General features: G+C 39.9%; 1 protein-coding gene across 3 annotated transcripts in view; it reads right to left on the bottom strand.

Moving 5' to 3' along the window:
• Positions 1-366: 366 nt before the first annotated feature.
• The window catches only part of cgnl1 (cingulin-like 1), a 30,465-nt gene continuing 5,356 nt past the window's right edge, over positions 367-25,475 (bottom strand). Inside the window, exons 4-19 of one of the 3 annotated variants that reach the window (XM_053318133.1) lie at positions 24,038-24,143; positions 23,452-23,553; positions 22,828-22,964; positions 20,401-20,539; positions 19,620-19,832; positions 9,788-9,994; positions 9,549-9,653; positions 9,306-9,458; positions 8,577-8,747; positions 5,814-5,975; positions 5,600-5,689; positions 3,146-3,229; positions 2,793-2,917; positions 2,306-2,414; positions 2,003-2,166; positions 367-1,912 (exon numbers count right to left, since the gene is read on the bottom strand). In XM_053318133.1, coding sequence (XP_053174108.1) covers positions 1,762-1,912; positions 2,003-2,166; positions 2,306-2,414; positions 2,793-2,917; positions 3,146-3,229; positions 5,600-5,689; positions 5,814-5,975; positions 8,577-8,747; positions 9,306-9,458; positions 9,549-9,653; positions 9,788-9,994; positions 19,620-19,832; positions 20,401-20,539; positions 22,828-22,964; positions 23,452-23,553; positions 24,038-24,143 — 2,218 coding nt within the window. In that variant the 3' untranslated portion in view covers positions 367-1,761. The remainder of the gene's footprint in view (positions 1,913-2,002; positions 2,167-2,305; positions 2,415-2,792; positions 2,918-3,145; positions 3,230-5,599; positions 5,690-5,813; positions 5,976-8,576; positions 8,748-9,305; positions 9,459-9,548; positions 9,654-9,787; positions 9,995-19,619; positions 19,833-20,400; positions 20,540-22,827; positions 22,965-23,451; positions 23,554-24,037; positions 24,144-25,475) is intronic. The other 2 variants (XM_053318141.1, XM_053318149.1) reach the window with 2 other exon arrangements.

Raw genomic sequence — 25,475 nt, 5'->3', positions numbered from 1 at the left:
AAAAGATGTCTCCTACTTCATTATAAAGTCCATTAGCAGTGTTAGCAGTGTGCACTGGAGGCTTCACATCTCCATATCACACTTCCGAACTAGTTGTGATGTCATAAATCTTGCTCGTAGATATGATTTGAGCCTTAAACTTTCCGACGAGCACAGAGAAACTTTCCACTATCAGCAGCTGAATGTGTAAACAACCTTCTATCAAACTTTGCACATACATCATTCTGTACAGTGAAGCTCAAACATCCAACTGAAGGCACAAGAAGAAAAACATATTTTGACTGGATGGGTGACTACTAAATGTTCAAAGTCGGTTATCAGGCACAGTTCAGCAAAAGAAAAGGCATACAGGTATGAGATTAACTGGAAGTAACTTTATTTCAGTTTCAGCAGGATTTATGAACATACAAATGTGTACAGAGAGGTAGTGGCAGCAATTTGTCTTAATCCACTCTCCCTCCACAGGCATCAGACTGGGGCATATTTAGTGAGAGAGTGCAAATCATCACAGCGTAGCAAAACATCGATTGTCAATTGATCTGAAGTAATTCCCTCATTCAGTTAAAAGAAACATTAAAAGGAGGCCCAAACGTGGTCCTATGTACACAGTGGTACAATTCAAATACACAAAAAAAACCAACTCTCAGCATGTTTAGTATTAACACCGCCCCATTCAGGAGAAAAAAAAAATCACCAGATAGAAATTAAATCAAAGTGTTTCCTGTACAAAAACGTCTTCTGAGATGAAATGGTATTGTCTGCTGCTTTGTTCAGGGATGTAACTGCAACTGATCAGAAGTCTGATTCAGAATCAATAATCACATAAAGAAAAAGACAGAGACATAGTTAATTAAGGCATCACTACATGATGGCATGAAACATACAGCCTCCCAGCAGATATTTAAGCAATACTGTAATGTCACTATTATTAGGAGTAACGTGATAAAATTACAGTAGATAACAATTCAGTGGATGTATTGCCATCATTCATTGATATAAAACAGTATAAAAATGCAAAGTCCCTCATTTATTGTTCCCTAAAAACCTCACTGAGCCAGGATTTTGTATATTCAACCATGAATAAATAAAAAAAAACACCCTGGCTCTGCTTACTTCATATATTCGGATTTGATCTTCATTCATTTAAAAAAAGGTAAATATATTTCATTTAAATGAATGATACAAAAGTTAATATTCAGATAGTTGATATTTGATAGGCATAAAAACGTAGAGTTAATAACCTCATAGTGTTCACAAAGGCAGTACTGGTTTTGTTGCTTTACAGTGCATTAAAGAGTGCGTCTTCAAGTTTACTAATGCTAGAATAATCATTAACAAGCATGTGTAATCCATTTGTTAACAAAGGAAAATCCACACAGAACAGGTTGACAGACTTTCAGGTAAGTCTGTAGAAATGTAGACATATCCAGTTAAACAGTATTTACATGTTATTTGTATGGGACGGGTTAAACTAACTTTTAGGATATGCTCCAATAATCTCAAATAATACTGAGTGAATTAAATTGACACAGAATTTGGACTAAGACATCCAGGATAATTATGTGAACTTAAAAACTCAAAAAATATTCAAAACCATTAGGATGAAGAGTCTCTTAATTCTCACAATGTTGTTTCAATGTAATATCTACAGTCTTTCCAAAAGCTTGTGGAACAGATAAGTTGATTTCAGAGGGAATCTCGAGCCATTTGGTCCGACAGTGATGCATAGAAAGCAGTTTCATCCTCGGCCTCAGGGTTCATTTACAGAGTGAAGGTGGACAACATATTGTCCTGACTAGAAGAGCGTTTGTACCCTGAAGATGAGCTGAAGTATGTCTCCCCATCAGTGCTGATGTCATCGTCGTCATCGTCGTCCAGGTTGTTGAGGAGTGGAGCAGAGGTACTCTTACGCCTGTGAGAGACAGTGTACACATTAAGTTAATAGAATATCTGTATATTATTTTTAGGATCTTCTTCTGTCCTGTTTTCTTTGTGTTTTTACCTGATTTCATTTCGCAGAGCTTTGAGCTGACTCTGGAGCTGCTCATTGGCTTCTTGTTGCTCGTCCAGGTCTCTCTGCAGCTTCTTCTTGCCGTGCTCCAGTCGGTCAATCTCCTCCTCAGCCTCATCCATCTGCCTCTTCAGGGCCTTCAGACGTAAATTCAACTTCAAGAAGGAAACAACACACAGTGGATTAAAGGTCTTCAAGATGAACAAACAGATAAAAGGTGGATAAAAGGCTCTATTATTCCATTCAGTGAACTGAATGAGTGTTATTATGAGTGTGAGAGTGTGTATTACGTACTTGGTCCTTTTGATCTTGCATTGAGTGATGCTCTTCCTCCACTTGCATCATCATCTCTTTTACCTTCCTCTCTAGTCTGCGGTTCACCAGCTGCAGATTGGCACGCTCCCTACAACACATGCACCACGATGTCATACAGCACATAATACTGACTTCAAACACAAAAAAATTAGAGATTCTCTACAAGACTTGAATAACGAGAGAAACAGATGGTTCCTCTAAATCAGAAAATGATTAAAAAGTCACAATATAGCCACAAAACCAATAGATCTCAACTTAATCCTTTATCCAGTTGTGATATTTACAGTGCCTCTTATTCCATATTAGCTTCAACTTTGTAACTTAAATCCATCAGTGTCTAAGTATGAACTTCTGTCGCTATTTAGCTGTCATACCCAGCCTAATGAACCTTTTCAAACGTCCACTTAAATCTTTCCTCTTCCATCATTTTAATCAGCTCTATTCCCAATCCAGGTTTTCACCTCACCTTTCCTCCCCCTCGAGCCTCTCCTCCAGCTCCTGTACACGATTCTCCAGCTGAGTAACCAGACCCTCTTTGTTGGACTTCTGGGAGCCCTCTAGATGAGACACTCTGCTTTTCAGGTCTTTGTTCTGGAGTAAGTCAGAAAGATTAAAAGTAGTGAGGTGCTTGACTGGACAAATGTCTGTTTATATAATTAATACATACAAGTGGAAACTGATGTGGGAATGGATCAGATCGATTAAGAAACAGAATGATAATGAGAAGACGTATGAATGAAATGAACTGGTGCTTTGGTTTGAGTTTGGAGAGTAACACTGTGTGTATTTGTGGTTTCCTCCAGACAGGAGGGTGTGTACCTGTCTCTCCAGAGCCATCTTGTCACACTCCAGGTCCTGTCTGCTAGCCCTCTCCTGCAGGAGTTCATTCCTCATCTGCTCCACCTGTCAAGCCGAGCCCAGACACTGTCATCTATGTGGTCCCACACAGTCTGGTGACAATTATTATCAGACACTGCCTGAGTCTCACTCACAACAAAAACCCACTCTGACACTCAGTGAGTCAAAATGCAAAACAATGGAAGAGTTAATGCTGAAAGGGCTATAGTTAATTGTTGAGCTGGATTTTCTAGTTTGGCAGCATTCCACCTTTTGTTGAGTTCTTAATGTCACGTCTCAGTGACACAAGGTGGGGGGGGGGGGGGGGGGGGTTATTACAGTAGTTTCTGCAGAGAATATACTGCTGTTGGCTTCCAGGCTATACAAACTGTTTCAGTTTTTAATCTTGGCAAGACTTCTGTGTGTAGTGCATAAAAAACATTAAAGAAACAGTTCAACATTTTGAAAAATATGTTTATTCTTTCCTGCTGAGTTCGATAAAAGAAATTAATACCACATTAATTACTGTTTGCTAAATGTGAAACTACAGCTAGCAGACAAATAGCTTAGCTTGGCATAAAGAATGGAAACAGGGGAAACTATTACTATTACTACTAATTACTGTATGTGTTTACTTTCATAAAGAGTGAGGCTACGCTAAGCTAACTGCATATTAGCCTTAAAAAATAGCATATTTTTCCAAAATGTCAAACTATTCCTTTAATATCAGCCTGATGTTATTGTGCATCAACTCACTGCAGACTGAGGATAAGAAACTTAATGAATGCAGAGATTGTACGAATATGACTGTTCAGCCTACTTCAAAAGAGAGAGAGGATGAAAACTAATCGATACAGCGGTGATGGTTCTTTCTTTGTGAGAGGAGCTTAGAATTGGTGATATTTTATGCCAATTAGTGGGTGACAGTGGGCTGCTCTGATGAACGATGGCCCCTATAACTGGTGCACCCAGCACAGTGCTTGAGGGAGCTGAATCAGCAGACTGGAACATACAGCGAAACTAATCTGCTTTGTGAGAGACGGCAGGAGAGGAGAGGGGAGATTACTCTCATTTAGACAGGAGAGGAGCACCTGGTGCCAGGAGAGACGCAGGTGTTCTTCCTGCTGCCTCTGCTGCAACCCCACCACCCCATAGCCATACATCCCCCTCTCCTCCCCACAGACATTAGAGCACACATGCCCGCTACCCGCACACAGGCAAACACACACCACGACCACTCAACCTACTCCACTCTGACTGCACAAAGCTCGAGTGTTGCCTTGACAACAGACCTCAGCCTCATGCTGAACCAATGCCACTTTGTCACAATGCCACTCTTTTCTCTCTGCCAGGATTTTTTAAAAAGGGAAACCATTTAAGGAGATTTAAATACTATACTCAACCACGCTAAGCCTCTCTTGATGTCGCTACGCACTTTATTTAAAATTTTGATCAGTACCTGTGAATATGTGTCAGCTCCAGACTGAGGGGAAACTGTAACCAAGCCAAATCTTACAGGCCTGCATTTAGAGTTCATATCTTTATAATTAACGTAATGGAGTTGCAAATGACTGGACCATGTGTAACACAAGATACATACATTAACTACAAAAACATTTGGGTTGCTGTATTACAGTGTTATTTAAAAAAAAAATCCAGAGCTAACATCCTCTCTCTGATTACTAAGCACTCTCCCATGAACAAACAACAAACCTAACAGCACAGTTACTTTATCTAAATGTCAGTTCACACTGCTTCTGTCAGCAGCTTTATCACAGAGGAAGGAAAACTGGAGCATTTTCTTGTGAGGATATAAAAACTGCGATCAAGCACAAGAACCAAGAACTGGATTTGTTCTGAAAAGATGAACTTACAGAGCGTAATTTCCAAGTGAACTCCACAACCTGAAAACTTGAGACATTTGGCAGCTTGCATATTTTGGCTCGGGCTCTGCATTAAGAGGGGCCTTTTGTGACTGGTGCATGAAAATTGGATAGACGTTCGTACACCACGCTGGCAGGCTTCCAATCTGCCAACCTGAATGATTATGTAAGATCATCTTACAAAGCAATAACCTGCCCACTTAATTCAGAACACGAATAAACAGGACATTTTTGGAGTGCAGAATCTGTGTGTACAGACACCCGAGTGTGCATAAAAGCACTGATATAAACCTTCAACCTACATTTTAATCATATAGGACTATATTTGAGGCCTGAAACTGTTTTGTGTGGGTCACATGATGGTGTTCATTCAGAGATTAGTGGCTGTAGTCATGATGTTAGGGGTGGAAGACAAAGCAACAGGAGATCTGGATATCATTTACAGGTTGAGATGGAATAGAGACAAGTCTGTGTGAACTAAAGTGAACATGGACGGCAGGTCACTGACACATTTGAGCATTGATAATGAGAATGTGTTGAGTGTGTGTTGTACCTGCTCTCTTCCTCGGTCTATCCTGTCCATCAGCTGGTCTCCACTCTGGCGCTCCTCATCCAGGTCCAACTCCAGCTGAGCAATCCTTTCCTGCAGAACACAAAATTCACATCTGTGTGGTCATTAAGTATTTCTATCTGAATGTGTTTCTGTTAATCCACTTATGCTAATGACGAAACCTTTAACGTTGCCTTTATTTGACACCATAATATACCTCCATGAGTTTCAAATGTCGAGATTTATCTTCTTTAGTGTGGGCGTTTGTCTGTGCCTCCGCCTCCAGATCTTGAACCTTTTTGTCCAACATCCTCTCCCTGTGCACAGCCTCGTCTTGCTCCTGTTGACACTGCCGCAGGTCCTCCTCCCGTCGTGAAAGCTACATCGTGGGCAAAAAACACTTTAATACATGAACATACTTCAACCACTATAAAATTACTGAAACCATCATTGCTTTTTATTGCTAAAACATTTAAGCGCCCTGCATAAATAATGACACCAGAGGATACCCGAGGATCAGTGAAACTGGTCTAGCAGGGGTTCAGTATCTCATTAAAGGACCCTCTGTATGCTATAAATACTTCAGCAGGAAAAGTGGCTTGAACCCAGCTCTCCTGCTGAAAGTCCATCTCCGTGTCCAACATGTCACCCTGCTTCTTATCAAAGTATCAGTCTCATAGCAATGACCAGCAATTTAGTCGCTTCTTAGGAAAATTATTATATGGTTCCCGTGAGTGACTAATGAGGCCAGCACAGATAGTTGTTCATCCAGCAGCAGTGACGCCCACAACTGCCCCCACTGCTTAATGCTACGACAATGAAAAATCATCATCTGCCCTTATTTCTCATCTGAAACAAATATTTGGCCATTAGTGCAGAATTATTCCATATTTCATCGTGAAAATACTTCAGTTAGACCTACTGTAAATCATAAAACTAAAGCTGGGTATACAAAGACATATTAAGTGTAATAATGAGATAATTGTCCATCCTCTCTCAGGCCCTGAATACCTCTGAGCAAATTTGGAAATTAATGAACTGCTTTATTAATGAGGGAATGACTTAAGCGTGGTTAAATAAAAGGGGAAAAGACATATATATGTGGCCTACGCTGGTAATTTTAGTGATGGTCTGCCAAGTTCAAATGGGTGGAGAGACTGGCGGGTCATTGCAGAACAGCTGGAAAAGTGTGTTCACTGTGTTCAGTCCAGAGCAATCAGTTTCTCAGGAGAGGTGGAGGAGGAGGATGTGAATCCAGCCAGCACAGCTTTCACAACAATGATATCACAACACTGACATCCTCCTCATCCTGTGAGGCAGCTGGACAGTGATACATCAGCTTGGATGTAGACAGCAAAAAAGGAAGAACCTGTACGCTGACCTGGTCCTTACATTAAACACTCATCAGTCAGGAACATCCAAATCAATTCATCTGTAAAATTGACAGTTAGGATGTCAAGTAAAGGCTGCAGCTCATTTCTACAGGACATAACCAGAGAAGAAAATATGTTTTTAAAGCATGTTGTTGCATGTTGCTTCAAAGCGTAAACCTGCCAAAACCTCTATTAAAAAAGGTACCCAGGGGAGTTTTCATATAAACAAACAGAGTTTGTTTACTGTGTTAGTGTTAGGGTACATTGTGTGTGTGTCCTTAAGGCCTAACAAACATTGCAACGTGTTTTTTTAAAATGTTTTGAAATCTACTTTGTTTACAACAGCTTACAGTCTCGTTCTTCTCCTCCTTTTCTGGCACATCACTCCCTTGTATGACACATAACACTTCTAACAGTTACCTCCCTCTGCAGTCAGCAGAAATGTGTATCCCCCTGAGCTCATGGTGTGCGTTTTGTTCTTGTGTCGTGCTTTCAGTACACAAGACACAAACAATTCAGGGACTCGCCCCACTAGTGGTCAAAATCTCCACAGGGAGCCTGTTCATTTTAGACATTCTTTGTTTTGTTGCTCTCTCTTCTTCTTATGTAACCACATCAAACTTCAACACTGGATATTTGAACTCAGTGAAACAGAAAGCGTCAGATTCATATTAGCTACAGCTTTGGGAAAAAACAATATATTCCTGCTACAAATCCATGGAAGGACAATATCACATCGGTTTATAACCTAAAAAACCTGACCAAATTAAATTATTATTATGCACTTTGCTGCCTCTGAAACTGAAATGAGTGAAAAAAAGGACAGTAAATTACATCTCAGTAACTTTTTACTGCTGAAATTCTTGCAAAAATGTCTAAAAAACCCTTTTCGCTTTCTCATTATAAGGTATTTATGTGGAGATTGAAAAGGAATTTAAGGCTGAAACATAACAAAATGTGGGGAAGGTGAAGGGTTGTGAATACTTTCCAGATGCACTGTATATCACACATGGTCCCTAAACATTTCTATTTTCACTGAACTGTATTGTAAACTGTAACACTAACTATTTCTGGCTGGTCACTGTAAATATGCCCTTCCTCTTTAAGTAAATGTTTGATAAATACATAAAACAATATGAGCCATCCACTTACCAACACAAATTATTCACATTCGTCTATTTCCACATTCAACAAAAACATTCCTAACATTCCCAAATGACGACAAGGATAAATTGCTTAAGTGCAAACAATGCAGGGTGGTCAGGGGTTGGGAAGTTTCACTACCATGGTATTAAATGAGCACATATCAAAGAAATATAAAGGAATTCACCACATTCCCCTTTTAATTCTAACACTGAGCGTAAACATCAATTTTAATAAGTATAAGTATAAATAAGTATAAAAAATGTTCTCTGACTTGACGTGACTACTTCAATATAATACTACGTTTTGGGTTTGAGAGGGGGAGCAAAAATACCTAAGTGATGACATCGCCCACTGAAAGGAGAAGATGATTTTGAACTGGCTGAGTCAGAACAATGGTAGGCCCAGTCAGCCTGTCTAATGATGGCCTTGAAAGCAGTGTCAGCATTCAAAGCTTACTGTACCTCTTCTTGCAGAGTTTTGTTGGCCAGTAGATACTTGTCAAGCTCCTGTCCTCGCTCTTTCAGAAGCTTTTGCAGCTCGGCCAGCTCCCGACGGTTCTTCTCCTTATAAATATCAATCTGCTCCTGCAGCTCCCGAGTGGACGACTGTGACGCCTCCACAATATCATTCATCTGCAGCCACAGTGAGAGTACAGGCCATAAAAAGGAAATGTGAGAACTAAATTTAGGTTTACGGAATGAATGTTGCAATAAAATCTGAATACTGAACCTGAACATTTTGAAACCCTTAAATTTTAATTACAAAAGTTAAATAATTTATTGGTCATGGAAAAGAAGGCACTCTTACTTTTACTGTATTTCTGCTCTGAGGCTACAAACAGGTCAATGTTTTAAACCAATATCTCTGACTAGAGTAGATAGGTTTTTATATACATATATGTTTTTACCTTGCCTGAGGAACAGATTTCCATCTTCAAGAGCCCCCTAAGCTTACCTGGACTGCATGTGAAACTGAGTGGGCACTTTTTTTTAAAACTAAATTTACAAACAATCACTCAAATCTTAAAATTAAAAAAAAATCTGATAAGGTATTTATAAGTATTAAAGATCAATGACCAAAAACATTTAATCAACTTGATCCCAACTGAAATCAGCAATAACAGTCCAAGTCTCCTTGTGAGGTAATTGCTGAAAGTGATGTTACTGTAGTGCAGACTCAAGTACGCTCACCTCCCTCTGAAGTTTGTCTATGGTACGGTCCAGCAGCCTCCTCTCGTCTTCGATATCATTCTTCATGTTCTTGAACTGCTCCTTCTGAACCTTCTCTTCTTGTAACCTCTCCTCCAACTCCTTGTGTTCACTGCTCAGTTTGGCAAAGTTCCTCTATAGAGGGGACACAGTGGTAAATATGTTTAATTGTACTTGTGGTAGGAATCCAGATTTTCTTTTTCACATAATGTGTAACGAGCTCACCTGCACATCCTCCAGCCGGATGGTTAATGCTCGGTTGGCACGAGACATCTCCTCTTCTTGCTCCTTAATTTCAGCCAAAGACTCTTCCAGTTGCTTCTTATCTCTCTGTTAAAGTGCAAATTATGATACATAAGACTTCCATACAATATGCTGCTCAGAACCAGTAACTCATCAAAAACAGCATCAGTGCACTTCTGGGACTGATTCAGACTTCCTCTTTTTACTCCTTGACACCTCACCTCCAGTCGGCCAACTCTGTCTCCCAGCCTGCTCTCCTGTAGTTTGGCCTCATCGATGATACGGTTGAGTTTGGCCACCTCATTTTCCAGCTCCTGTGCCCGCCTGCGAAGCCGCTCAGTCTCTAGGGTCAGCCGTCCTGCTTGGCCCTCTGCCGCACCCTTGGCTGCCTCCACTTCAGTCTTCTCACGGACAGCGGCTGCACTGCTCTGAAGATCAGAATAAGACATGAGTCTTCAGCACAAAGGAACCAGGAGTCTGTGACACTCAACAGAAAGTGGAACAATGATGCATGATGGAACATTTGAGACTCCCTGAAATGCCTCATGCAAAAAAAGCTATTTGTAACGCTCAGCTTCTCACTGAGTCTTTTCTGCTGTGGAGATGCAGAATAACAATGTCCTCCTGTAATTCTTTCACACTTCATAATAAACCTCAATTGAAGGCAACTAGATCTGAGCTTTCATTCACCTCCGCTGATAGAGGGCCAAGACAGGGCAGACAAAGGGCAGCGCAAAGCAGTTTTTCAACTTGACATTTCTAGACTGCACTGTACTGTCAACAGTACCTGTTAGAAATAGTAAGAGATTCCCTCCTACAGCTGCAATTTCAATGCATTAGGGGGCCCTCTTAGCTCTCCCTGTGCCCAGATTTATATATGAAGAGTCTGATTTGGCTCTGACATTTCAAGATGGGGTGTTGTGAAAACAGAAGGACTGAGAGACAGAAGGAAATAAGTGTGCCAGAGAACAAGACAAAGACAAAGAAAACTGACAACAACCACATGACTCAATCAGTGCAACAGGTTTCAGTTGTGTTGACAACCCTGCGCTGAGTGACAGCGTCAGTTAGGCAGCAGACATGACAAAAGTTTGTTTAGAAACAAATTTTTTTTGTGTGGTATGTCAGAAAACAGGTTTGACAGTTTCCTGTTCATCGGCGGTCGCAAACCTGCAACAGATATCTACAAAATCTACAGCTATTGTTTCACTACATAAAGGAAACTGGTGAGAAAATGTATTGAATAAACTGAACACTTAAGGTGTGAAAATGTGTTTAAAAGTTAATAAAGGTTAATGCTTTCCTCCTGCATTGGCAGGTTACTATATGCTATTCATCACACACAGTGGTGACATCCAAGTGAGTCACTGCACGTGTGTACGCACATAAGTACGCACTCATTCACACACACCCTGCTGCCTTGAAGAGCTGACTGATTGAGTTGTACCACAGTGGGTGACACACTGATGAAAGGTGGCACTGGCATGAAAAACTGGTTTGTTACTCTCCAACAGAAGACTTCTGAAGTGCTGCCAAAAATCCTGACAGTGGACATCTTCCTGCTGAATTACATCCTAATCAACAAAATATAGGTTTAAATGACAATAATATCAGAAAAAATACATGGGTTACAACAGATAATAGTTTTGTCAGTTTAGCTAGTGTTACTGGGCATTATAGTTTGAAAGGTGGTAACTTATTTAGAAATTCAAAATTAGCTTCTGCTGGGACCCAAAGTCTACAACTCCTCCTCAATCATTAATACAATTTGTGACAAAGGTGAAAGGCCTCATTGGTCAGCTCATCTTGCTGTCACTGTCTGGAATAGAGGCACCTCCTGTGCTAGAAAGGTGACGAGTCCCTCCCTGCTTTAGTGCTGGCAGGCCAGTCAGACCTGTTTCCCCTGTCAGCACAGAGCTGCCCTCATCTCTGCTTCAGTGGTTAATTTAGTTTAGCCACAGCATTACAGACTCATACTGAGAGACTCAGAGATAACACTGTTTCAGCTCTCAAGATCAACCATACTAATGAGAATGAATATGTCAAATTGCTACAGAGATGAAATGTGATGTATATACAAATATATTATGTATTTTATAGCTGATCGATGCTTCTAACTGACCTTGATCTGACCAAACTCTGCACACCTGTTTGTGATTGTGATCGAGTTACATTCTTTTTTCTACTTCTAAGAATATCAGGTACTGGTAATCCACACACTTGTTATTGGTTGCGTTATGATTGTGTTGAGGGTGGAAGCCTCGGAATGGAAATTTGGACAGGATGAGTGAGGAGGGGGGCAAAACACAGTTTTCGCTACAATAATAAAGCTTTGATAATATGTGTTGTCAGCGTTCCCTTTTCACAACATACACAACAAGTTCAGCCATCACACCTCTCCGCCTTTCTCACTTCCCACACTGGGTCATTTCAGTTAAAAACATGGCAAAGCTACCGAGCCAGGGAGACGTCTGCTGTCTGTGAGAGGAAGCAGGAGGGATGCAGTGACGTTTGTGGAAGCCTGTGGAAAGATTACCTTTTCTTAAACTGTAAGACAAAAAATGTCACCTCTAATGTTAGGATTAGGCCCATAAGAACCATTACTATTACCCATTAGCCAACTAATGTCTTATTATTGTTTATTTATTTCTTATTAGGCTTCACAAGTTTGATTCTTTTCTTAGCCACTACAATGAAAAGTTAATAATTCATTAAGTGTTAAAACATTATTAAAGATTAGCTAACAATCACTGAAGGATTAGTACTAATATAACAGACAGTTTATTTGCTATTTAGATTAATTTGATGTATCCATTTATTAATACAATATCAGCTCTTTAAATACAAATTTAACAAAGAAGCTGACAACACAAGCTGACTTGAGTGTATTGGTATAATATCATAGAGGAATATGACTCGTTTTCTTCTCTAAGCTAACTCAAAGTTTGACTTGTGTGCTCAAACTGTTTGTATTAAGTTGCACATTAACTAACTTTGTGCAGCCTTTGAAGCACAGCACAAATGCTGAAGTGAAGCAAGTGTTGCAGGTCGTGTGCTGTAGTGAAATCCTAGCTTTCAGTTATTCCCACCAAATCAGCTTTCACCGTAACAAAAGAGCCGATAGTCCAAAAATAAACACAGCTGCAACAGTAACCCACAACCAAGCAGAGTGTTGGTCATTTTCCTGTGTTTCTTCATGCCATATTTCTCTGAACAGTTACTTTGGCACCATTAATCACTCAGTGAGAACAAAGTCAATTTCAAAACATCATACACTGTAAACAAGCCATCATCATGTAACCTGGTAAGTAGCTAACTACATGTAACAACTGAATATATACAGTACTTTCATCATTTCTAACAAACTGGTTTTCCCAAATTAAGTCATTTTCCATAAAGTCAGCTGCTAACATATTGTCATTTCTTTCCCCGCGCCCTTCCTGACATTGCTATGCATGTCTTTTGTTTTCTTTTTTTGGAAGACAAACACAGAGGTATTTTTTCCTTATATTTTCACACCATCTGGTAGACTGAAAACCCAACAGAACGGAGATTGATAATATTCCTTTTGTGTTTTGTTTATACTTGTTAAATTCATGACATGATTTCAAATTTATTAATGTTGAAATAATATAATATTGAAAAAATGTAAGGCGTGATGTAATATGTTTACCATTTTAATTTGATTTGCACTGTCAGGAAAGTATTTTGATGAAGCCACCACAAGGCCATTAAACAAATCTTGTCATGTATATCACAAACTATTACAACACCAATTACAACAATTTACTTAATTACTACTACTACTACTACTACTACTATGTAAAAATGCTTTACGCTCCCTGGTAAATAGTTTATTTGCCAAATGATGACAAGCTATTTCCGTTTTCTTTCACGTGTGCACTCAGCTGGAGGTAGTCCAAATCAGGATGCACTCAAACCCATGATTTCCTTCTTTCTGCTGCGGCTGCAAAAACATGCTAACTGATTTTACCTTTACAAATAGACGCAACAACAGAAACAAAATGACGCTTGTGCAACAGATCCAGAATAAAGAAAATTTATCTCACATTTCCTTTTCTGCTGCTGTTGAATTATTTCTCTTTGTTTCCTGCTCTTCCTGTTGTCTTTACTCATATGTTTACTGCCTCTCACATGTTTACTCCACTTTCATGTACTGTCAAACAGTCACAAATTTCTTACAACCATTTGTGTTTATTTCAATTCCTTTCTACGTTATATGAACCAATCAGAGGATGGATGTTGATTTCAAAGTGTTGTGATCTTCAGACAGAGTATAACATAACAAAACAGTGAGTGTTGTAGACATGTCCTTTTTGTTTATTGGTCAGTCAGCTGCTTGCTGTCTGTCTGGGTGGCACAAGAGAAAATTAGGTCATCAATCCTGCTTTTCCTTATCGCAGGTTTGTGACAGCTGAAGTGATGTAAAGAGAGAAAAATTTCCTTTGTTTTATACATTTTAAAGCCAAGAAAGCAAAGAATAAAGAGAGAAATGTGGCTACATGTGCAAACATGCCATAGTAAATGTAGCATAAAACTGACCAAGGTCAGTCAGAGTACAGGTCATTTCCTGTATCACATTATCTGTACTTAACTCTCCTATCAAGAAAAAAAGTAACACAACTCTACTGACGATGCAGACACCTTGATTTGCTTTGCCAGCAAGTATGTGTTACAAACACAGCAGTTTCCATTATTAAAAAAAGGCCCCCAGACCTGAGGTTAACTGGAACAGAGGGTCTGTCGTGAACTGAAAGGGAGGATTGAAGTAGAAATTAAAATGTGACAGCTGAGAAGCACTGGCATCTCTCTGGTCAAAAGAGGAAAGTAATCAAATCTGGTCTTGTCCTGGAAACACAAACCTCCTTTAAAAGGAGTGTCTGTGCTGAGCCAAACTGCAGGCATGCAGGGGTTTTGGGGTATAAAATGGGATTACAGATCCTAGTGAGATTGTGGAAATACAAACGCTCTCAGAGACACGGATGTTTCTCTGGTTTAAAATAAAATGAATAAAAGAGCATTTGAGAAAGTTGTTTCCTAAATAGATTTTTGATTAAATGTCCTCAATCCTGCCAAAAGTGACAAATATGACTCTTGAAATTTGGTTGTTGACACAATAAACACTATCTGCTGACAACTGAGACCAACTGCAGTTATCACATAAACAGGCAGAGCTTTACGACATTAAAACGTTTTGAAGTGCCTTCATTATGTTTCACCTAACTTGCAAGATTAGTAAAACTACAAATTCATCAGAAAAGTGAACATACCCTATCTCACCATCTGTGATGACCACAAGGCTGCCTAGTTTATTCTTTACTAATATTTCACTCCCAGTCACTCACTGCTTCAACCAAAAGACCCTCTGTGGGTCAATACAGACCTATCTAAGGCGAACATTTACTTTTTGTGTCTCTTGTGAGCAGATTTGATCACACTTGGTTCCGTGATCTCATGCTCTCCACAGGTTTCTGGACATTAAAAACAGAGAGAGTATCTGATCTACAGCATTTTTGTACAATATTCAAAAAGTCTGTAAATCTATTAATATGTAAAATGTAAAGTCATGCAATGTGAAGCTGTGAAGAACCAGTTCTTAAAAATACTTGCAGTAATTACAGGGAATTTGTCAAATCAAGAGAGTGAGCTGAGTGTGGTTCAGAGTTTGACTTATAGGCCCCTTGATGCCAATTTAAATCGTGCACCACCATTCTGGCCAAAACTCAAAGGCTCAGTTAAGACTCACCAGAAAGACTCTACGTGCCAGTTTTCCAGGCCAAAGACCAAAGAAGACAAAGTTTGAATAAACCTGTGAGCCACAGAAGGAATGCCAAAATCCACATCCCACAACAATCACACTAACTGCTCGGCCCACTGATAGAACATCAGACTCTGATTCATTATTTCATTAAAAACATTTTTAAAATGTCCTACTATTTCACATAAACTGCCATAAAATGCACAGCTTGATGAACGTCAAGCTTTTGACCACTAGTCTCAAATCTTGTGGTTCATCTCAATAAGAGATGTGCATGTCCACTCCAGCATGTTGTTCTGATTAGGCTCCCACAACATAAACGTTCAGGCTCAGGCAGCGAGTAACAATAAACACCAAATCCAGGCCTGGTTTCACAGGGGTGTGACCCTCATATGGCCAGGCAGCAATATTTTTCTGAACTACACCTTTTCTGACTGAGCTACTGAACATTTAGTCTGCGTTTTTTAAAGTGTTAATGTCATCAAATATATACAGCTATCATAACCGTTCTTTGAAGCCCTGGAAGATGTAATATTCCTACGAGTATAAACAGCTAACTCCTTGCCGTCTCTGTCAAGACCCAGAAACTCTGTCCATCATTTTCTTCCTCCCTCGCTGCCCTGCATCTGTGTCTTCCTCTTTCCAGCCACCTGCTAAATCAGCTCCTAAAGCTACGCTGGAAAATATAGTGCTATCATCAAACACACAGACTCATGCAGGAGTCTTTACTTTCAAAACAAGCCTGAGGGGGGACTCTTCTCTGGGCTACGTCAGTCTGATGATCAGACAGTGAGACTTCAGTTTACACACTGGCAGAGATTACTCAAGAGGCAGGTTGAGATACGAGCGCGTGGATGGCACCGTCTAGAAAATGAACTGCATTTAGGTGAGTGGGAGATTACTGTGGAGTCTTGTGTGTAAACTGTGGAGTTAGGAAATGAAAAATATAGTGTTTGTGGATTGAGGTAACAGATAAGAGCATGATAACAATGTGACCGTGTTACACACTGTGGCTCGGGGCTGTGGGTGAAACATAACAAGAGCTGGAAATGGTGTGATAAGCACAAGGCTCTGTCTTTACAGTTAGGATGGGCTGAGACCTATTAAAGCCTCTAACACAGTGTGGAGCATTGCAGCGATGGAGATGCAACTGCAGCACCCTGAAGAGGCACAAATGAAAAGATCTGAGCCTCTCCCGCAGGTCGTGGGTGGGTGCACTGTAACAGAGTTGGAGCTGAGTGAAGAAGGTCTGCAGGGTGCACATTCTCCACTTTGACCCTAGCATTCTTGGAAACAAACCCTCCTCTCTACTCGCTGCACCTCATCTTTCCACATTTTTTGCATACCAACAATGCAGACATGAAACCAAATCAAACCAGTTTCAAATGTGCAGATGTCTTTGGTTACAGAACACTGAGAACTCAGGTTGGTAACACTAAATAAGCAAATTCATAGTCTATCTCTCTTGCTCTCTCTCTCCCTCTAGAAAGTTTTGACAACAATTTTTTAACTTTGATCAAATTCCTCAAATTTCAGCTCACTAAAAACACAACGCAGCTTTCAATTGAAGACACAAAACAGACACCCCCCCCACCCCCGTTCCTTTCAGGGGGTCGGCCATGCATCCCCTTCTTTACAGCATACTGACCCACTTATTCAACATGTCCCAACCCCCGCTGCTATTATTGTGTGAAACAAACTCATCATTCATTTTCAACTGAGGTCCACAATTACCCCCGCTCTTTCAGGGCACAGAAAGAAGAGGGGACACGACGTAACTCAGGGACAGCAGCTCATTAGATTAGTGATGGCTTGCCACTGCAATTAACCAGTATACGGAACAATTTAGTGCTCCAGTTTCCAGCATTCTTCTCTGCATGGGACACACTGGTCACCGCAAACATCAGAGCCACAAAGGGGGGAGGAGGGTTTCACTTTGGCTGGATATGGGAAAAAAATAATAAAAAGATGCACAGTTCCCTCTGACTCTCTTTACTCTGTTCAGCACCTCACACTGCAAAATGTACATGAGATAAGTAATTTTCACTTTTAATGTCAGACTTTCTCATTAACCTCTTGCTCAATAGGCTTTGAGTTTTATGACATTTACCCTCATTTTTTAAGAGATTTGTTGTAATAACCAAACTTACAGAGAATTTATTACCTACATTCTTATAATCAATCAATCTTTATTTGTATAGCGCCAAATCACAACAAAGTCATCTCAAGGCACTTTACACATAGAGCAGGATCTAAACCAAACTCTACAGGTTTTAATTTAATTTAATTACTTATTTTCTAGCTAAGGCTACAAAATTACTTAACTTATGTCTTTTACATGCCGATTTATCAATCTTTTAAGCCATTTGCACATTGCCCCGATAAAAAGAGTTTATATAAATGGCATATTATGTAAAACATAAATGGACCCACTGTATAAATCTGAGTTAATGTTTCTGCATGATAATGAATAGTTACAGCCAATTTAATCTATAAATGTCTCACAAAGTGTAACTCCAAGACACACAACATTAATTCAAGGAAAGGGCTCTAATGAGGAAGAAACTCTTAAATCTTACAAGAGGAATAAACAATGACTTCATCTTTCCAAGTGATAACAAAGCACTGAGGATAAACTCCTCATGCCATAGTCCCTCGGGGGAGCAGTACCTCTGTTTGACAAAAAGAAATGTTGTCATAGACTCTTAAAAGAGTGCTGTGCTGCTGTAGACCCCCACCATGCTTGCAGGAAGCCGAGAACAAGGACAACTTCCACTCTTTGAGACAAACAGGACACACGTGAGTCACACGGCGACCTACTGAAAACAATGTGTCATCAGTCCCCACAGTGCGCCTAACCCTTCCATAAACGGCTGCTCATCTCATCTTAACTCACCTTCCTGCGTTTTGGTGCAACAGTTCATAAGATGAACATCTGCTCTAAAGAGACTCACGTCAAATCATCTGCTTTTAAATAATGGCTGTTTTATCACTGGTGCCCTTTTCCCTCGTGGTGCAGAAGTAATATGGTGGAGGCTCAGAAGAGATTGCTAAATTTTGATGTACAAACTTTCAGAAATTGATATCTTGCCAAAGAAATAAAAACAGAACTGTGTCCAGTCCATTTCAGAGTATATTGTGACCTTCAATTGAGACTTGCTACAAAGTAAAAGTAGCGTAAATGTCTTCAAATGTCATTGTCAAACATCATCCTTCTAATAAAATGTTCCTCCCAACAGAAATAAGCTGAGATAAAAAAAAATACATGCAGGCATGACTGGCTGAATAAATTCCCATAAAAAATGATGCTAGATTGTTGTTTCATTTTCATTATCAGTTTGTCCTGTTGACGTAGACAACTGTGTGAAAGGAAGCAACATAATTTCCATGTGTCATTTAAAAAAAAGAAGGGCAAAACAACTTGGTCACGTGTCAAGTGTAGATGAATATCCAATCTTATTCTATTATATATCTGATGATTGTAGTAGCAGACCTGTAGTGATCACCATATTTAAACAAAACAGGCAAAACAGTAACACCAGTGTTTCTGATTATCAATAAGGGAATCCGTGTTATGACTAACACAGCAGATATGAACAAAACCATCTGTTTATATCAGATTATGAAATCTATATATGTACAACTAGGGAGCTGGGATTTAAAGGGTTAACAACATGGGAGGAACTCAGTGCAAATAGTGAAATGTCAGCTAGTAACTGGTCTTCAGCCTGGACTGAAGACTGTGGTGTTACTAGTGAGGCTTCAAATCTGGTGGCAAAACTATTCAATACGGAATATGCAATGTCTAGATCTGTGAAATTATCTTGTTATAATGATCTGTACATTATAACATTTTACATTTTAATGTTAACAATTCAGGTTTGCTACTATTGGGATTTTTGAAAGCACTGTTTTTTTATCACTGTTTGCCTGTCTTTCTATTCACAGGAACACTGCAGTGATTTAAGAGGACAAGCTCATCCTGGATATATTCTGCCTGTTTAAAAAACAGCGTCTGAATATTTTGATACTCCTGTTGTGAAGCTGTGAAGCTTGTGAAAAGGTGTAAATAATGCTACTTCAAAGCAGCACCTATGATGACCAACATATGGCACAACTTGCAATGCAAAACACACACACACTTACAGCTCCCCTGATGTGGTGCTTATCTATACACTCCTCTCTGATGGGGGTGTTTCTGGATTGAGGGAGGGCGAGAGTGAAGGAAATGAGAGGGAGGGAGGGGAAGGGAGACAAAGAGGGGGGTTGAGTACCTGCTTGGCCTCCTCCAAAGACGCTTGCAGCTTGCTTATCTCCTTCTCATACTGCTCCCTCATCTTGTCCACCTCCTGATCGTGAGCGGCCACTTCCTCCTTCAGGGCTCCTTTCAGGGCCGTCAGCTCCCTCTCTCGCCTCCTCAGCACCTCCTCCTGATCCTCCTTGGCCAAGAGTGCTTCCTGCATTTCGACCTTCAGTTGCATCATGTCCTGCGGAAAATGAGTTTGACATATTTTTCATCACCTCAGAATATGCAGACTCATGCTGTAGCTGACGTACAAAGTTTAACCGTGACCGTTTTATTTTTCACTGCAAATATGTTTAATAAACAATTTAAATTAATTAATTAATATTTCAGATATACAGTGTAAATACTGTGTATGCTTGCCTGCTAGTTTATTAAAACAGTTTCTTCTGTAGTGTCTCCAGAGGAAAATCTTTCCTTATGAAGCCGTAAGTTGTTATTGCCTATCGCATAAAAAGTTTTGTTGTACTGTTTTATAGCTTCTAACATATTGTATAATTGCAAGCGTAAAATTAACTTGTTCCTAAACTCACAATGCTGTTTTGTGTAGAAACAGCTTGTAATTCAAGAGGAAGAATATAAAAACGTATTTCTTTCACGGTAATGTAGTTTTAGTGAGCAGAAAGGCAAACAGCAAGAGGTGAAAACAAATTAGTTTCCATCAGCCACATGTTCTCTAAGCTGAGACAGTTTGAGCAAAACAAAAATTCTTTCTTCTGCAGTAAACTGTGTGAATGAATACTGTGCTTTACCGCCATGATCATGTCTTTCTCTCCATCAGCAGCTGACTTCTTGGCTGAGTCCAGCTCATCGTGCATCTCTGACAGCTGGTCCTGCAGGTCTCTGATCTGTGTCTGATATTGCTCCCTCTCCATCTTCACTTGGAACAACCTGACAGACCACACAACATGTCACAACACAGAACAGGTTTCCTGACATGCTTTACACACACTCACGCACCTGCATCTTAATTCACACATACGAATAGAAGCACCTGTGCAGGGTCTGAGTATGTTAGAGGTTAAAACCAATATCTGAAGGCTGGCAAACCAATAATATCTGAACTGCCCCCATGCTGTAACAGTGAGGGGAGGGTGATAAGTGATGTGAGGCTACCACACAACAAGTGCATTTAGTTTGACTGCAGGTTTCTCAAAGGCCGTGAAGGAAATGCATTTAAGTTCTAACTAACTTCAAAGATTCAAAGAGAAGACAAAAATACATTGACAACAAAGACTGAACACAGAACAAAGAAGACATAAAAAAGTTCAAAGAATGAATCCCCCTGAATTTCCATTGAGGTATAAAAACTCAAAGCCAACATTTTCCTCCACAAACACACCCAGCAACCTTTAATAATGGCAACTGGCTGCACTTGAAGGACTATGAGAACCAGACTGAGATCAGTAAAGTAACCTACTGTAATGTATGATATGTGAACTGGAGACAATGAAGCTAGAGGGTTCGTGCTGTCAGAATAATAATCAGTAAATCAGTTACCAGGCACATAGCCCTTTGTGTGTGGTGGAAAGATCAACGCTACACAAAGGACTGTATAATAAGACAGAGGTACTGACAGCTTATCTCTTTAGTAACTATCAACAATCTGTGTGGTTTCATCAACAGACATTCTACACTGGTATTAGCATCACAGTACATGAAAATGTCAAGGTGAAAGCAACTTTCAATTCAACACCACAGCTGATGATGAACACATTAAGCTAATTATTATTATTATCATTGCTAATTATGATATGACCTGAGGTGGGTTTTAAAAGCCACGTAATTCTGGTGATTCACTGCAGCTTTTTTTTTTACACCTGCAAGCACAAACGCTCACCAGAAGGATGCTAAGTGCAAAAAGTTCAAGCTATGGCTCTCAGTTCACTCCCCCCCCCCCTAAACTTGTATTTTACCTCTTTGTGTTTACCCTTTGACGCTGGGAACGCTGGGAACGCTGGGAACGCATGTACACGTGAATACGAGGTGAATACAGGAGAAGTGTTGCAACCCATCCCTGACACAAAATAATGAGACACAAACTGACACAGAACACAGGGCCTGTGGTATCCCTGACAGGTGTAGAGTTAAGAACAGGTCAGACTGTAACATTTGTGAGCAGAGATGACGGCATCCAACATACAGTCAGAGTTTTAGGCAGAGCAGGAAATGCCACAGGAAAGCACAAAAACTGGTATAACCTACAACATCTTGAATCTGATGGCAGTGAGGGACAAGAGGTTTTGAAGAGCTTAATATGCAAGAGTTACAGAAAGATTATCCAACCTGTGCCTCAGAATCTCTTAGGCTATTGTTATCAGTAATCTGTCAAAACCAGTGGCAAGTCCATTCTATGTACATCAAATCTGATTCTTGCAGGGCATGGAGCTGTCCAGGGATATTTATATCCGGCCCCCTCCTGAGGCAGGCAGTGAAAATGTTCTATGGAAACTAAAGAAATGTGTATATGGTCTTGCTGATGCATCTCTATATTGGTATAACAAAGTGAAAAAAATCATGCTGAGCACAGGTGGTAAAATGTCGCAGGTGGATCCAGCAGTATTTTATTGGTTAGACAAGCAGTTTAAGGTTACTGGAGCATTTGCATGCCATGTAGATGATTTTCTTTGGGCAGGCTCGCAAAACTTTTCAACAAATGTGATTCCCCTACTGAAGTCTGCGTTCCATGTAGGACGCGAGGAGCATGAGCATTTCAGCTAAGTGGGGATGGATTTTGCTACTGTTGATGGTGTAGTTCTGGTACATCAACACAGTTACATTGATAATCTACAACCTCTTCACATGCAACCAGCTCCATTATGTCACATAAAAAGGATAGGGTGATTGTTAACTTGTATTTTCCCTTTTTGTGTTATGTTATGGTGTCGCAGTGAAAAGGGAGGTCAGAGTTGTTCTGTACGGAACTGGAACAAAGTCGTTAAAGATATATAAATGTAGTGTTTATTGCGTCTAACAAAGACTACCGGGAACTAAACCAAGGTGTCTGCAATTGTGTTTTCCCCCTGTACTGGACCACCTGTGCACCCCACTTTAAGTAATAAACATAAAATATGACCAGTGGCAATGAAGAAACATTCTGGAAATGATAAATAAAGGAAAGCCGGTTGAGGAATCTACACTGCTTATTATCATCAGCATCATCATTACTCTGCACTTACTCTTCAACTGTGGTCTGAAGCTCGGCTTCTGTTTTGTCCAGTTTTTCCTTCAGACGTTTGCACTCCTCTGCACTCCGCTCCAGCTCCTCCTGCAGCTCCTTCAAACCTGCAGCTACCTTCTTGTCAGCCTGAGTCTTCTGATAGTGATGCAAAAAATATATCAGTGAAAACATTTCCATCCAGAATAACACATTTAATCTTCTCCTGCATTAGGCTTTTGGAGTTTGGATTGAATGGATCATACTAACTCATTGCTCAATAAAAATTCCTGACAGTGACCCAGTTTTAATTTAACTTTTACTGCAAACAATAGCTTTTTGTATGTATTACAGTAAAACACTCACAATACAGCAGCAACAGGTTATCAAGAGGTCAAGAAGTAACCTCTAGTACTCTATTTATTGTATTATTTTATCATGAAAATGTGCCTTTGTGCTGAGCTTAGTCAATTATATATCCAACAAATCCTAAAATATTTAATTTAACAAGTTGAACACTAATCGCTCAAATCTCATTTCCAACCAAAACCCTGATTAAAGGATAGCCTCAAACAACAAGTTCAGTAACAAATTGACATGCCAAAATAACGGGCTGGCCACAGAAGCTCAGTAGTAAGATGGGTACCGTGCTTTGTTCCTCAAGTTGTCTTTTCAGTTGAGCCGTTTCTTTCTCCAGCTCAGCATATTGGTCCTGGAGGGCTTTGGTCTGTGCAGTGAGGTTCAAGGACTGACAGCAGAAAACAAATGTTTCAGAATGGGTTATAGATCAATTATAAATAAAAATACAAAATGAATGTCTGAACTGAGCTTCTTTATTCATTTTTAAACATTCAATAGCTGACATGGCCTGCTATGCTAACTAAATAGCTAAAGAGCCAGAAACAATAAGCACACAGATTCAAAAGGGTCCCATGAAATGGCTTTGAGATCATTTGAATCAAATATAAGGTTAAGGCAAAATTTAACATTTGATTTGAAAATTCATGTTAGAACAAACGAGTTACATGGACCAGCTGAGCTCTCATATGCACCAACTTGAATGAAATGATTGCATTTGAGCCAGCTGGGCTTCACTTTGGAAAGCTGAATGACCTGCAGCTGGTATATGTGTACAGACAGCAGAAAAATATGCCAGTGGACACAACAACACAATTTCATGGGACCTTCAACTATTTGTGAAGCAGGTTTATAATTTTATAACAATGTCTCACTTTGTTGTCGCCTTGTGCACTCGCTGTGGCCCGAGACTTCAAGGTCTGAATCTTCTCAAAGACGAGGTTGACCTTTCTCTTAGTTGTTTCATCATTATCGTTGCTTCTGCACAAACGCACACGCCCAAACGCACACACGCACACACACACACACACACACACACACACACACACACACACACACAGGTAAGTTAACAGACTCTAGTTATTAAAAGGTTAAAAAAAAAACATTTCTCTATGTTTTGGGGATCAGGATTAATTCCTGACTGTTGAACAGAGAACTGAGAACAGAGTAACTCATTCCCAGCTTAGAAAGGGTCAGGAGGGATCACGCTGCTTTGATGTGTCAACTCAGAGCACAAGCAGCTTCATTACACCCACCAACTAACTCATGAGGCACAGAAGCAGAAGAATCAAACCTATGGACTGAAGAATGGGAGTCGCAGAGCCCCATTTCATCACCTGGTAAAGTTAGTGGGAACCAGTGCTACAAACGTCCCAGCAGCCATGTGAGGGTTATGAAATTAAGAAGTTCCCAAGGGTTTTAAATGCAAACAGCTTAAAGACATGCTAATTATTGCCTACATCTGGTATTTGGATATTATAATACAAATTATACAGTAATATAATCTAAAAGGCTCTCTCCCAGACAATGCTGGATAAATATATGGTTGAAAAGTAACCGATTAAGCCAAAGAAAGGTTGTCTAAGTCATATTCAACCATAATGCCTTCACTTTTGCATTCAAATTGTAGTTTTGTTGATATGAATAATAGCTCTCGATTCACAGAATTTGGCCACAGAAGCAGCCACACCCACACCACAATTTTTTCTTTCTTATTGTGACATAGTTTATGGATTATATTTATTTAAAAAATGAAGTGGGATGGTGAGCAAGAAATAACAGTATTGCAATTTTGAACACATTTCGTACATTTTGAACACATAAATGTTTCCAGAGTACCAAGAAAAGCAGCTTTGTCTCTGGCATTCAACAAGCATTTCTGGGTTTGTCTGACAGACTTTTGAAAGCCAAAGATGGGAGGAACACACAGAACATCTAAAAAAAATCCTTCAGAATCAACTAAACTAAAGTTGCACCACTTTCACATGACAACAGTAATATATTATTTCAATAAATCACAAGGCTGACACAGAAAGCAGTCTCCCAACCTCCCTTCTCCTCATACAGATGATTTTCATTAAACCTTTATAACCCCTGCTGGTGAATGTTTGTCTTCTGGGCCTTGGGAATGTAGCTCAGTTTCAGCCCCAGCACTTCCATCTGTGTTTCCTTTCCTTTGTCCTGTGACTCCTGACCTGTGGCCCGACACACCCAAACCGTTTCCTGTTCTCTTTTTCTACAATCCCCAAGTCTGTACAACATTCAGGAACTGTAGGAACCTGCAAACTGTTTCTCAGTGTAACAACTAAAGCA

The sequence above is a fragment of the Scomber japonicus genome, chromosome 1 (assembly GCF_027409825.1).
Source record: "Scomber japonicus isolate fScoJap1 chromosome 1, fScoJap1.pri, whole genome shotgun sequence".
Lineage (NCBI taxonomy): Eukaryota > Metazoa > Chordata > Actinopteri > Scombriformes > Scombridae > Scomber > Scomber japonicus.
This window is presented reverse-complemented; position numbering and strand designations above follow the sequence as displayed.